At 34.0% G+C, this 14,974-nt stretch overlaps 1 protein-coding gene across 2 annotated transcripts in view; it reads left to right on the forward strand.

The window, feature by feature from the left end:
* Positions 1-14,974, forward strand: part of PSME4 (proteasome activator subunit 4) — a 101,469-nt gene that overhangs the window by 62,525 nt on the left and 23,970 nt on the right. For both annotated transcript variants that reach the window (XM_029232324.1, XM_029232325.1), the window contains exons 20-28: positions 819-914; positions 7,968-8,023; positions 9,026-9,082; positions 9,310-9,365; positions 9,459-9,557; positions 10,865-10,927; positions 11,205-11,300; positions 12,903-13,034; positions 13,930-14,139. In XM_029232324.1, the coding sequence (XP_029088157.1) occupies positions 819-914; positions 7,968-8,023; positions 9,026-9,082; positions 9,310-9,365; positions 9,459-9,557; positions 10,865-10,927; positions 11,205-11,300; positions 12,903-13,034; positions 13,930-14,139 (865 nt within the window). The remainder of the gene's footprint in view (positions 1-818; positions 915-7,967; positions 8,024-9,025; positions 9,083-9,309; positions 9,366-9,458; positions 9,558-10,864; positions 10,928-11,204; positions 11,301-12,902; positions 13,035-13,929; positions 14,140-14,974) is intronic.

The raw sequence follows: 14,974 nt of genomic DNA on the forward strand, positions 1-14,974 counted from the left end.
GGCTTGTTTCTTTTTAGTAATTCATATACTATTGATATTAATATTACTTAGAGAAATATCTCTAAGATATTGTTTCTCCCCCAAAGAGCTTTAACACGAAACAATTATTTGAGACCACTAGACTTTTATAATTTGAATCTTTGAAAGTTCCTAAAATCATAATAAGTAAGTAAGTAAGAAAATTACTATGTGTCAAATAACAGGAAATTCTGATAAGCAAATCCAGTAGGAATGGGCTTGGAGGAGGAAGAAGTATGATTGACTTACGTTGGCTGTGTGGTACTCTGAACTGCTTTTTGGAGTAAATGTTTAGATAGTCTTTTTTTTTTTCGGCCACGCTGCATGGCTTGTGGGATCTTAGTTCCCCAACCAGGGATTGAACCTGGGCCCTTGGCAGTGAAAGCGCTGCATCCTAACCACTGGACTGCCAGGGAAGTCCCTAGCTAGCGCATTTTAAAAGACAGACTGTAGTGGAGAATCTTCTGTAATACTGTTTTCCCTTTTTGTTAGTGGTTGTGATCTTTGGGTAAATAGGGAATTAAATTCAGAATTGCTTCACAAAGGGCAATCAGTTGTTGTTACTTGTGATTATTTAGAGCCTGTTTAAATGTAAGCAGGTCTAATATTATCAGTAAATATCTGTTTAATTACCTTGTACTATTAAGAGGGTAAACTGAAAACATTCATCATTTCTATGCCTTAATTTTGTATATTCCCACTTGATAAAGTTTTTTACTTTACCTTAAACTCTACAAGGCTTTTTCTTAAATAGGGATTTGGAGTCTCTCAAATATGAAAATGCTCTTTATTTTTTCTAGAGATGATGTTCTACAGAGTCTGACTATAGTACACAACTGTTTAATTGGCTCAGGAAACCTCCTACCTCCCTTGAAAGGAGAGCCAGTTACTAACTTGTAAGTAAAAATAACTACTTTACATATTTTGCTGTTTTGCCATTTGGCATATATTTTAAGACTTAGTCACATAATGAGTCACTGGTTTTGTTATTGGTGTTGTTTCTGTATCACTTTAACCTTTTTGTCATTGTTAGGCCAAAAACACCTGAGGCGCAGTTTAGATCTATAAATTTTAGGGCTTTATTCAGATTTTTCATATGGTACCAGGATAGAATAACTTTCAATGCTAATCAGTTTTAAAATATCAACTTAGAGATATTAAGTTCATCTGTTAGTTTACTGAGTTAATTAAGATAAATTCTTTAAAAAAAGAAAGGAAAACACCTTTTTTTTTGGTCTGCAGTCAATGGTAAGGATTTTCTAGCAAAAAACCTGGGGTGTTTTTTAATAAAAATTTGTTCTATGTTATTCATTATGATGTTGAACTTTTGAGATCCACCAAGTTGCTTTTACAAATTTAAGTGCTTTTCAGAGTATTATTATTTCAAATGAACGTCTTGATTTAGTCCATTGTCAGTGTTACCCTTTAAGTTGAAAAAAATTGAGTTTAAATGAAATCAGCTGTATATAACTTTAGCTCACTTATCAAGTACATAGATGCTAGTTTCAGTATACCATGTTAGATCATTTTCTCTGAACACCAACATCTCATTGCTGAATAAGTTAATGAAAATCACACAACAATGAGTAAGGAAACCTTGCCCCTCAGAAAAGCAGAAGGGGAGAATTATTTGTTGATTTTGCAACAAAAATCTTAAAATGTTTCAAGGAATGGTTTTAAAATGTGGCTTGCTTGTCTTTCCATATTCTGCATAATCAGTTGTTTGGGGTCATACATTTTCATAATTCCCACTTATTTCACTTATCTAAAAACTGTTTCTAGGCATTGAACTTTTTAGATTACTCATTAGATTTAAGAGGGAGAAGTAGGGTCGTTTCAGGTAAGGAAATCTGTTTTAAGTTTGCCTAGGAATTTACTGAATTCTTTTAAAGAACTTTTGTTTTTCATCAGTTTTATAGTTTGATATAAGAGCAGTTTTACCAAAATTCATTTTTGTCAAGAGAGGTGTTAAACAATGTTTTTAAATGAGAGACCTACAGAAATGGTTTTGATTTCCCTAATGATCTTTAACAGTATGTAATTAGTAAGAACTTAACTCTTACGGCATGCCAAAAAGCTATTTCATACGTAACAAATTGATTATATCAGTAAACTTAGTTCTGCTTGAACGTGTTGAAGTGTGGTCCTTTAATCCAATAATTTATCTAAGAGCAAAAGCATTTATCTTCTGTGTATATAATTAGATTATTTTAGTATTGAGTGCTGATTACGATACACTCAGGAGGCTTAGAGGTTTCCGTTGCAGTTCATTTCAGCATGGAGCCATTGAAGCAAAGTCTTTATCCTTTGAAATAAATGTACATTAGGACAAATGTTCCATATATATTTGGTTATTATAAAGCCAGTTAGATATGTATATAATGAAATGCATTTTCAGTAAGGAAAACAATACCATATTATTAAAACCTTATTAATGCCACAAAAGATAATTAAGCAGATTGTTAGCCCATTTTACTATACATTATAAGCTATAAAATTGAAACGAATATCCCTTTATAGGTTTTTTTTTCAGAAAAGTTGAAAAGGAAAGATGATTTAGATTTAAAAGTGTTGTGTTTAGAATTTTCACTTAATGAAAATTTGACATAATAAAACCTAACGAAGTAATACAAAATTATGTTTAATATAAATGTGTCTATATATTTTAATTATAAAATATTTTCTTGTATATTTAATAGTACATAATGAAATAAAATATACAACAAGGAAAACTTCAATCATTTTAATCACTGAACAGTACACATTTTTAGGATTTTTTATAGTTATGTACACCTACTCAGTGTAATGATTATACAAAGTACAGTTAGAGCTGAATGAGCATCCCTTTGCCTTTGAATTGTCAAAAGAGAGAGTTTGTAAAGTCTTCCCTGGGCTTTTAATTAGTTCTTAACAGAATCTTTTTTTAAAAAACCAATTTCTAACTGGTATCACCTTCACCTGAAATTTTAATTTATTTTGACAATATGTGACTTTTTACATTGACTTTATATAACATTATAACTTTTTTTGTAGATAGCAAGTTAGTTTTCACTAAAGTAAAATAAAATAAAGTTAGCCTTTTAAATTTCTAAAATGCTTATTCTAATATAGGTCAATAATTATTAAAATCTTCTAAGTGTAAATTGATTTGAAAGAACTAATCAAATAATTTCAATTGATGGTGCCATTGTTCTGTAATAGTGAATCGTACTGCCTAGTTTGAAGAAAGAAGATCTGTAGCATAATTCTTGGAGATTATCAGTAGCAGGTCAATTTGAAACTAGAAGATGAAAAGAACTCTTTTATTTTGGACATGAGTTATTCCAAAGGAGATAGAGTAAAATGTGCCAAGTTGGGGAGAAAAGGAAACGCATAATGGTGACCAATGCTTTAGTGTAATGCCTAAGATATCCGGTGGTGTTTGGCTGTGGTATTTGTGGGACATTTTGCATTTTCTGAAATACCAGACCAGTTTTTGGAAGCACCTAGCAGCTCAATTCTTTTTTAAAATTTAAACTTACATTTTTCTTATATAAATCTCAATTAGGGAAAATATTCTAGCTGCTTTAATTATTTTTTGTCGAATCACTTATTATTAAGTTTGCCTTGTGCATGTATTAGTAGTATTAGTCTTCTGGCAAATTGCAGGAGTAAAAAACCAGAAGCTTATTTCAGTTCTGAATTTTCCTGTAAGGAAATCTTAATTGCTAATAGAGTATATGGGATCCCATTGTTCAGGGAAATGGCTACCACATGTGAAAAACAATTTTCTATGCTATGTGATTAGAGACTGACAAAAAATAAAAAGCTTAGATGAGATGAGTTGATTGTCCTAAGTATAAAGTAAATTATATATCTAATGATATCTACATTGTACTTTTTGGCCTTTAGCAACGTAGGGTTACTAAGTATCTTGTACATATTTTAAATTTTACTGTTTCAAAGGATGGATGAAATAAGGTCCCTTGAGGGTTTAATTTACCCTTAATTGGGTAAATTTTTTTAGTTTAGTCCAGTTTGAAATTTAACAGTTTTGTCAGATACCAAGGTTACTGAATTAATCTTAAACCTCTCTATTTTGCTCTTGGAACCTTTAGTTAATGATTTCATAGAAACATTTGTGCTATAATTTATACTCATAGTTCTACCTTTATAGATGTGGAAGTTGGATTATGTCTTTCCAGGGTCATGTAGGAATTTTGGACACTTGCCTTTAATCCTCAAATGGTCATTAATTTCTCCTTTTGCAGTCCATTTCTTTAGAATCTTTTAGGTCTAACCAGCTATCACAGGATGCAAAAAACTAACATCTATAAAAACAGGGTTACTCAAGGTAGAGGAGTCATCATTTTTCATCTCAAATATTTCTTCTTTACTTTGTGCCCCCTTTCCTCCAATAGATCTGTTAAGTCATTCTTAGTTAAATCATTCTTAGGAGCTCAGCTTTTACTAACTTTTCACTCAAAAAAAAAAAAAAATTCATACTTAAGGTCTAAGAGTTGAGACCATTTCATGAATATGTGAAAGGATGTGTTGTTATGCGATGAGGGGCAGGGCTAGCTAACCTCTCTTGGCACCTCCAGGAAACTACCCAGCTCTGCTGGGGGAGCTGCACACAGAAAAGGAAACAGTTACTACTCCACGGTGAGTAACCCTGTTTTCTCCTTATTTCACCTTCTGACTGTTTTCATTGATTTTTAAAAAAACTTGTGTGTCAGACATGGAAATAGTTCTTATGCTCCGAGTTAATTTTAAACCTAGCGGTATGTAAGATTCTCTTTACTTGGCAACCTTTTGTTCACATGGTAGAGTCAGAGCCAGCCTTTAATTTGTGTTTATAGCTGTTGTTTATGCCCAGGATTGAACTGGATAACAGAACACAGAAATAGGCCCGTTGTCTGTTGTGAAACACTTGTTACCTTGAGGGAAAAAAAAATCTGTTAGTGGCTTGGTTTTTATACCTTTTATGTTTGTTTTCATTTGGGAGGGGAGGGATTTGGAGCAGGGTAGGTTGTTCTTCCACTTACAGAAAGGGAGAATTATTGTTTGCAGTCATTCCATGACAGTTCACCTAGCCTTCATTTGCATATTTGATTTGTATTGTATATTTTGTTTTTATGTTACTGGTCATTTCTTCCTTTTTCACCATCCTTTCTTTCCCACCAGTGATTATTTTCATCGTTCTACTCTAATCAAATCTAAAGAAGATTGCCATCTAGTGGTACAAATAGCATAGATGTAGAAAATGTACAAGTTTTTTGTTTTGTTTTGTTTTTAAAGTGGTACAGATATTAAACACATTTTGTTATAAATTAGGTGGCTTGGTGGTCCTATGTAGTTGCTATGAACCTGATTTAACTTGATTATTATTGTATACATGGTATTATTTGTAATATGTTGTGTTGAAATTATTTGTCATACTTTTATTTTTATATTACTGTTTGTAAAATGAACCAGTGATGAGTAGAATGAATTTCACTCGGGGTGGGGGAGTGATGATATTTTATTTAAATTGTATATATTGCTACTATAGTGTTTAATCAGAATGCAGATCTATAATTGTTGATAGCACTTTAAGTCTACTCAGCTAAGATTATGTACATAACTAAAAGTTACAAGAGCAGATTTAAGTATCAGAGAGTACAGCCCAGCACATGTAGACTTAAAATGTGACCACAAAGAGATACAATTATAAAGTCTTACTTGGGTAATGGATAGACATTTCTTTTAGAAAATTATTCTTCTAAAGATCAGAAGAAATATTTAGTTATAAATATGTATTTATACTCAATGAGAAGCATTTGGTGTAAAAGGTGCCAATACAATCAGAGTTTAATTAATTTGTTAGATAAGAAGAGATCAATTAAAGCTGAATCTTAGATAAATAAGCATAAAAGAAACTTGAGATGGATAAGAACAAATAAAGTAAAGCTGAACTATATGTCTAAACAGATGCCTTCTGTACTCTTGAGATGTGTAAGATGTGTTTTAGTTCAGGTTTTAAAAGTAAAAGCCTAAGCCATTTTAATTTAAATCTATTACTTAATATTTTAAAAGCCCACACAGTTTGATATGTTTCTAAATAATTGTAATAAGTGATAGTACTTCATCAACTTTTCTGATAGGGAAACAATTCAGAGTGACACATGGATTTTTAGAATTAGCATCACGGTTCTTAGATGAGACTTGTTATTAAATGTAGTTATAGTGTGATTGGTGTTATTAAAGTCAGAAAGGCATATAAGAAAAACATTTCAAATTCCCAACTGATAGCCTTTTGTTTGCTTGTTGGTTTGTTTGATATAGTAAAAAAATTTTCGGGATAGCTTACTACAGTGATTGCTTTTTAAAATGTCATTTGTTAAGAGTAATTTTTGTGACAATAATTAAAATGCATGCTTGATTCAGTACTGTGTGGTACTAGGTATGGACGGGGTGAGGTACAGTTGTATTCCTACTTTAGGAAACAACTTATGTTTATAGCAGCAGTGAGGGCACATGTACTCTCATGTGATAGCTTGTGGCCAAGTACTTCCCCATGCTTTACCAGGGAAGGCGGAGGGGGGTGGGTAACAGTCTTTCGCCTAACGCTTGTTACTATGTGAGCACAGCCTTTTTTCTCTTTCTTGGTCAAATCTAATTTCAGTAAAGATGTTGGACTTCCCTTGAAATTCATTGTGAAAGAATCTGATTTTATTTTTTAATGACTGGACTCTGGATACATATATATTTTTCAATCATACATAATTTTACAGAATGTTCAAGTTTGCAAGCTGTTGCCGAAAGTTGAAACTTTATGGAATGAAAACCAGATTTTAAGAAGAATTTGAATTTGAAATTCTTGAAATTCTCTGAAAAGCAAATTAGCATTTTATATTATGAAATATTACCATTCTTTGTTTATATTCTGTAGGCTTGGTTTTGAAACTTGGGACAGTACTGTTGCCATCCACATTATGGCAAGGAACATAGTTAAATAATTGGCATTTTAGTCATCTTAATGTTATTACCCATTTAGATAAATTCCAGAATTCATAACAACCAAATATTAGGGTAGAGATAACTTAATTAATTCAACTTAAAAAAATACAGTACGGGGGAGGGGTATGTTGATTTCAAAATAGTGTTTTCTTCATTACAAGTGTTGTGTAGGTCATGAATTATGAGCAATAATTATAAATTTTCTATTTATTACTAATTAGCCTTGTATAGGATACGCTTACCCCATGTTTCCTTGGCATTTGTGCCTGTCTTCCTTTTCTTAGAAAGTATTATCGCTTTGTTTTTAAACAGTTATTGAATTGAATCTCATATTTTGAAATAAAGTCTACTTATTTTTCATTAAAGAAAATTTAGATTTCAGATATAAAGGTTCATATTCCCCAGCAGAATCTGTCCATACATACCTAAAAAATGACTTTTAATGTAGTATTTTTACATCTGAACATCTTCAAAAGTAGTGGCATTTTACTGCAGATGTCAGGAGAGATCAGTTTAGCTGGTTTTAAGAGGAGGGGTAATGATTATCTAAAGAAGCGTGTCTGCTGTATATTCTACAGTAAAATTTGATGGTGATTTTTTGGTGTCTAGTTTTAACCTTTATTATAACATTGTAAAGCTGACTTTTCCTTGTATAAATGTTTAACATCAGATTTAAGCTTTTACATTTGAGTATTGAATATCAGTGTTATGTTCATTTGGGCAGTGAATTTCCCCCCCTAAAGTCATTACATTTAATTAACATTTTTTAAAAGATGAATAACACTGTCCTTACTGAAACAGATAGAGCATTAATCTTCAGAAAGCTAGAGTAAAGCATTGAAGTACTGAAGATGAGAGATCTGTGTTTGTTAAAGATCATCATTTAAACATTCTAGCAATGACACTTTTTCCTTTAAGCCTCCTTATTGGTATTATTAATAAATACAAGCATTCTTGTTTTTATACAGGGTACCAAGTATGGTGTCCTTGGAAGAGACAAAGTTGTATACTGGACTTGAATATGGTATGTGAATCCTAATCTGAGTAAATCTGTATGGACTGTATTCATCAGTCACTGCACAAGGGTTAAAATGGGATAATTTTGTAGTTACAGTTTTTCTAGTCTCTTTTTTATATGTAGAATGAATATTAATTACTTAATATTATCTTTGCTTTTTCTGGAGAAAGTGTGTAATTATTATATAAAGAATAGCCAGTAAAAGATAGATGCTTTCTATGTGCAAAGGCAGACTTTTCATATATTGTAATGCTCATTTATGGTTAGAATTGTTATAGAACTGTTGTATTATACTTGATGTAAACCCTTACCTATTCTAACTATCTTTATAGTATCTTTCTATCACAGTGAGTTAAATTTTATATAAATACTTATGTAAAACATTTTGTGTTAATTTAATGTTCTGAATCTAACATTAATAGAAATTTAGCACACTTCTTTATTGCTGGATTAACATCGGAGTTCATTGCATACATTAATTAGGTGTAGTTTGTTTGTTTGTTTGATTTGGGTCACCACAACTAATTAGAGAATCCTATGCATTTATGGCCTCTAATTAGAGGATAGAGCCTTTGAAATATTGGCAGAGATAGTTTTATCTCCCTCCTCCTTGCCTGCCTAATAAAGTTTTGTAAGCAGGTTCTTATAAATGTGAAGGTTTTAAAAGTTATTCTGTATCATGCCAAGCTACTAACCAACTATGATAAAGACAGACCCATTTGGTTTTTCTTTGGTTTTTTTGTTTGTTTGTTTGTTTATTTTGTTTTAATTTTTATTGGGGGTATAGTTGATTTACAATGTTGTGTTAGTTTCAGGTGTACAGCAAAGTGAATCTGTTATACGTATAAATATATCTCCAATCTTTTTTAGATTCTTTTCCCATATACAGACCCATTTGTTTTTTTCCTGGATACGTTATCTCTTCTTGACATAACTGTTGATATAAACTTCAAAGCTCTGGTCAGCATTCAGTGTGTAAAATGCTTTCTCTCATTTTTTTAAAAATAGATCTATCCAGAGAGAACCACCGAGAAACAATTGCTAGGGTCATAAGGAAACTTCTTAGTAAGTACAAATATGTATTTAATTTATGTTTATTAATAAATATTTAGAAATTTTATTTTATAGCATGTGTGCTTTTACTTAACCATTTTAAAATTCTAAATGGTGAGAATATCAGGCAGTGGTTTTTTTGGTTCGTTTGTTTTTTGCTCTTCTTCCTTAACTAGTATATCAGGAGTCCTATAGTAATTTAAAATATTTTAACCAAAATTCTTTTCCTCCTATTATAGACCACATACTTAATAATTCAGAAGATGATACCAAGTCCTTGTTTCTTATCATAAAGGTACAGTTGTCACTTAACAGTTGCATAATTGTTAATATGACCGGGTTTGACTTGACGACTCATGAATATAAAATTTGCAATTCTTTGTTGCAGATTACTGGAGACCTTTTGCAATTCCAAGGATCTCACAAGCATGAATTTGACTCTCGTTGGAAAAGCTTTAACCTAGTAAAGAAATCAATGGAAAATCGGGTCAGTATTTTCACCTAAAGCTGAATTTTTTTTAAAGGTGTATAATATTGATATAACCACCTGATTTAGCAATTATTTGGCATACAGAGGAAGTTCCCTATAAGTAAAAATAGATTTTCGAATATTATATGATGGTATAATCAAAAGGATCCTAGAAAAATGTACTTCCCTGAGACAAACTCTTCTGTCGATTTCCATGGTAGTCTCTGGACTCTCAATGGCAATTTCAAGTCTGATAACTTGGCAACAGCTTTCTTACCATGTAAGAAACTGAAGGAGTAAAAATAGGAATTGTCCACAGGCATGACTTTAAAGCATTGCATTTTATGTAATCTTATGTTATATTTGGTCTCCAAGAGAAGTCAATACAAGCTTCCCTGGGAGCCTGGAAGAAAGTATACTTAAGTCAGCCATTTGGTGTTCATAGCAGTGTTCTTCTATAGGAGACTTTTGTTGAAATTGAGTCTGAAAAGGTTATATGAGTTCATTGTTTAGGCACAGGGTGCTACATATTTTAGACAAAGGGAATGGCATGTGCCAGGGCAGGGAGATGTACAAACATGGCATGCTTTAGCAAACAGTGTTTGTAGGGAAGAGTGGCAGGAGGTAAACTAGGTCATTTCTAGTTTTGCCCAAGAAAATGCTTCAGTTTTACATTCAGCAACGGGTGAGTCATTAGAAGTTCTTAAGTAGATCTGATGTAAATGTTGGAAAGATCATTATTCAATTCGGTGAATTTTGAAAAGCTCTGCCATCGCTGTGAACAATAAGCAGTAGGCGATTGAGACTGGAAGCCGGGAGGCTTTAGTTAAACTATTATAATAGTTCAGATGGGAAAGCACAGCCTGAATCCAGTCACTGGCATTGGGGTGGAGATAAGGTGTTTTTAAAAGAAGATGGAAGTGTGGGGACTTGATGACTAATGAGATACAGGTGTGAAAGAGGAACAGTCTGCGTTCCAGACATCTGCCTTTAGTGACTGCGTAGAACATTGGGGGTGGGGGAGAGCTTAAAAGATAATTTTTACAAAAATAAAAAATGTTATATTCTGTAGTAAACATACACAACTACCCAGAAAGGCTGTTTATAAATTTAATAGAGTAAAGCAGTTTTCTTAGTGGGCTCTTTTTGTATTTTTAGTATTTGACTGAATAAAAGTCTGACGATTTTAGAATAAATGAAATACCTTCAGTACCCACCATCCCGTCCTGTACCTTCTTTGAACTAATTTTTTGTTAAGGGATTCAGGGGAACCATTGTTGAAGTCATTTAGGGAAAATGTTGAAGTGTTTGCTACTGTTTTTCAGCTCCATGGGAAAAAGCAACACATCAGAGCGCTATTGATTGACAGAGTAATGTTGCAGCATGAGGTAAATAGCTTTTTAAAATCATGATGCCTTTTTTTTTGTCCTGCCGTGCTGCACAGCTTGTGGGATCTCAGTTCCCCAACCAGGGATTAAACCCAGGCCGCAGCAGTGAAAGCCCGGAATCCTAACCACTAGCCACCAGGGAACTCCCCACAGTGACTTTTTTAAATGACAGTTTTTCAAATGAATATTTAATTATTGATGTTACTTCATAATTAAATGAACTTTTAGTAAAAAACTTTGAGATTTGATTTACACTGTTTTTTTTTTTTTTTTGTAGCTACGAACACTAACTGTTGAGGGTTGTGAATACAAAAAGGTACATCAGGATATGATTAGAGATCTTCTTCGTTTATCTACAAGTTCATACAGTCAGGTAAGACTAGTCCAAACAGTCTGGGCATGCCCCCTCTCATCCATTTTGTAACACGCAATCTAAAGTATCCCCATTTTAACAAGGGAATTTAAATAATTTATTGGCAAAGAAAATTTACATTTTAAATGATATATATTCAAACTAATCTTGCTTCTCTTTTTAAAATAATGTTTATTTTTGCTGTTCGTAATTGCTTCTCAAATTTTTTTTAAAAATATATAACTAACGTTGGTAGATAGTGCTAGTGTAATGTTGACGCCACTTAAATTAAATCACATTATGAAGGCCTGTCTGTGACGGCCATATAATTCTTCCTAGGCATTCTGCTTGAGTTCAGGAAGCTGATACCATGTGAATTGTGGGGTCCCTCCTTTCAGGTAGCATAAGACCAAAAATTTATCTCTAAACACAGAGAACTGGGAAAAGTAAAGAGATTCATGTACAGCCAATGATTCTGTCTTTATAAAATAGTGTAAATTAGGAAACCAATCTAACCCAGAGATTTTGCCTAAAGTATTGTTTTAAAAAGTTTGAAATATGTACAGTGTATTGCTTTTATTCATTACTGTTTAACTAGTTCATGGATTATAAATTTATACTGAATCTTTTGCTTGGGTTAAAAATATGTGGCCTAGGGCTTCCCTGGTGGCGCAGTGGTTGAGAGTCCGCCTGCCGATGCAGAGGACACGGGTTCGTGCCCCGGTCTGGGAAGATCCCACATGCCGCGGAGCAGCTGGGCCCGTGAGCCATGGCCGCTGAACCTGCATGTCCGGAGCCTGTACTCCGCAACAGGAGAGGCCACAACAGTGAGAGGCCCTCGTACCGCAAAAAAAAAAAATACGTGGCCTGTACTTGAGGCTTGCATTGAAAAGGTTAAGTTGTTCTGTGTTTTGGAAAGTCTTTGATTTTCCTTGTGTAGACACAAGAGAAAATCTGACCCTTCTCATTAAGAGTAACTCAGAATAAAAAGTTTAAATCTGCTGATTATGTTACTGAACAAATGCATATCAGTTCCATTCAGTCTCTCCTTTATCAAAAGGATATTTGAACCAGTGTAACTTTTTTGGCTGTGTTGTTGCTCGCGGGCTTTCTCTAGTTGCAGCGAGTGGGGGCTACTCCTTGTTGGGGTGTGCAGGCTTCTCGTCGCAGTGGCTCTTGTTGCAGAGCATGGGCTCTAGATGTGCAGGCCTCAGTAGTTGTGGCATGCGGGTTCAGTAGTTATGGCGCATGGGCTTAGTTGCTCCACGGCATGTGGCATCTTCCCAGACCAGGAATCGAACCCGTGTCCCCTGCATTGGCAGGAGGATTCTTAACCACTGCGCCACCAGGGAAATCCCTGAACCAGTGTAACTTAAACCATGGATGTGGTTGGTGGTAATTTGCTTTCCTTCTGATAAAAAGATTATCATTTACTCATTTTTGTTAAGTTATATTTTGTTATATTTTTCTGTTATATTTTTGCTTTGTTATATTTGTTATATTTTTCTGTTATTACAAAAACATTTAAATTACCACTGCTTTGTTTTAATGATTCATTTAGAAATTTTTTTGTAGTTTGTCTACCATTTAATAAAAGTCATCTGTTAATAACTGTTTCTTTAGGTCAGAAATAAGGCCCAGCAAACATTTTTTGCTGCCTTGGGAGCATATAACTTCTGTTGCAGAGATATCATTCCCCTGGTTTTGGAGTTCTTACGGCCTGATAGGCAAGATGTCACGCAACAGCAGTTCAAGGTATAGGGTTTTTTGTTTTGTTTTACTACGAAATTTTTCAAACGTAGAGAAAAGTTGAAAGAGTTTCGCAGTAATGGAATTGCTGACCCCCAAGGCAGATGTGTAATTCAAGAATGTTGTAGAGGATCTAACTCATTGGGTGATATGTTGTCGACCTTGTGGAGAGCAGTTTAAATGGACAAAATCAGACAAGTCAAGTAAGCTTAAAATTGGAAACTGTCTATTAGGTCAGTAAAATTGAAGTTACAGTGATCTTATAAGAACTGTAAAGAGGATTAGAGCCCAGGGTGGTTAGGAAGTCAGATTGGAATTGTTCAGGTGAATGTTCAGGAAATAAAATGTTTTGGTACTAATAGCTCGTTTCATTAAAATGGGGTACCTTAGAAAGAGGTACCTACTGTTATCAGAATCATTCTGATTAATTGAGCTCCTATGAGTAAAAAGTACACAGTATATTTAAGTAACCTAGTTTTTATATACTTAGAGAAATACTTGGCAATCAGATTTAACCACAATTTAAAAAATTATTTTGTATGTTATACCCTAAAATGCTAAGAGTGACACATTTCACAGCCTTTATAAATGTAGTAGAGGAGAATTAGAATGGAAGCTATGTCCGTAAAAGCAATATCTTCACATTTCTATATTACCTCATTAATAGCCATTCTTTGAGCTAACCCTCTGTTAAATGACTTAGAGAAAATATTACTGGATTGCACTTAAGTGTCAAATTCAGGTTTCTAAAAGTAACGTGTTGAATGTGGGGACCTATTTTATAACCAGTACCAGGCATTTAAATAATCAGTGTTTAGTAAATTTGAAAACAACATGTAAGTGAGTTGGCTACAACTAAACAGTGCCTCTTGTTTCCCATATTGATCATTTTTTCCTGCAGGGTGCCTTGTATTGTCTCCTTGGAAATCACAGCGGTGTATGCTTGGCAAACCTTCATGATTGGGACTGTATTGTACAGACTTGGCCAGCAATTGTTTCTTCTGGGCTTAGCAAAGCAATGTCCCTGGAAAAGCCATCAATAGTGAGGCTGTTTGATGATCTTGCAGAAAAGATTCATCGGCAATATGAAACAATTGGTTTGGACTTCACAGTAAGCAAAATCATTTTTTTAGTTCAAATTTTAGTGCAAGCACTGCCTTGTCAAAATGCTATTATTTTCTTGTGTTTTTTTAGTAATCATATTCTTGGCATTTGATTCTAATTTTTTTTAAAGCATTTGTATTCTGTTTCCTTTTACTGCTTTAGTGATCGTTACTATAGATGGCAGGGTAGAGTAGGAAGTTGGAGCATGGCCAGGAGAGAACTAGGTGGTTTTCTACCAAGAGGCCACAAAGTGTTATTACATTGTTGCATTTACTATTATCCCCTGTATGTCTGCAGCCTCATTTTTCAAAGAGTTGGTTATATTTTAGGAGGTCAGTTCTACTAGTCAAAGTCACAGAAGATTGACCACAGGGTTCCATAATTTATAGTGAAGATTAAAATTGGATGATTTGACAAATGAAAAAGTAAATATCAGGTTCAGTGGAGCTCAAATGGGGAGAGATAGCAAATCATCATCCAAGAATTTTCAAACTCCTATTTACACACCCATCAGAATTGGGGATGGGTAGAAGAGGCGTGAGTGTGGTTGAATCCCCCTCTTTTCTGCAGTGATTATTTTTGACGTCCATACTCAGTTGTTTTTTTTGTTGTTGTTTTTTGTTTTTTTGCGGTACGCGGGCCTCTCACCGCCGTGGCCCCTCCCGTTGTGGAGCACAGGCTCCGGACTCGCAGGCCCAGCGGCCATGGCACACGGGCCCAGCCGCTCCGAGGCATGTGGGATCCTCCCGGACCAGGGCATGAACCCGTGTCCCCTGCATCGGCAGGCGGACTCTCAACCACTGCGCCACCAGGGAAGCCCCATACTCAGTTTTAAAAACCAC

Source organism: Monodon monoceros, unplaced genomic scaffold (genome assembly GCF_005190385.1).
Source record: "Monodon monoceros isolate NGI ecotype Baffin Bay Population unplaced genomic scaffold, NGI_Narwhal_1 Super_Scaffold_19, whole genome shotgun sequence".
Classification (NCBI taxonomy): Eukaryota; Metazoa; Chordata; class Mammalia; order Artiodactyla; family Monodontidae; genus Monodon; species Monodon monoceros.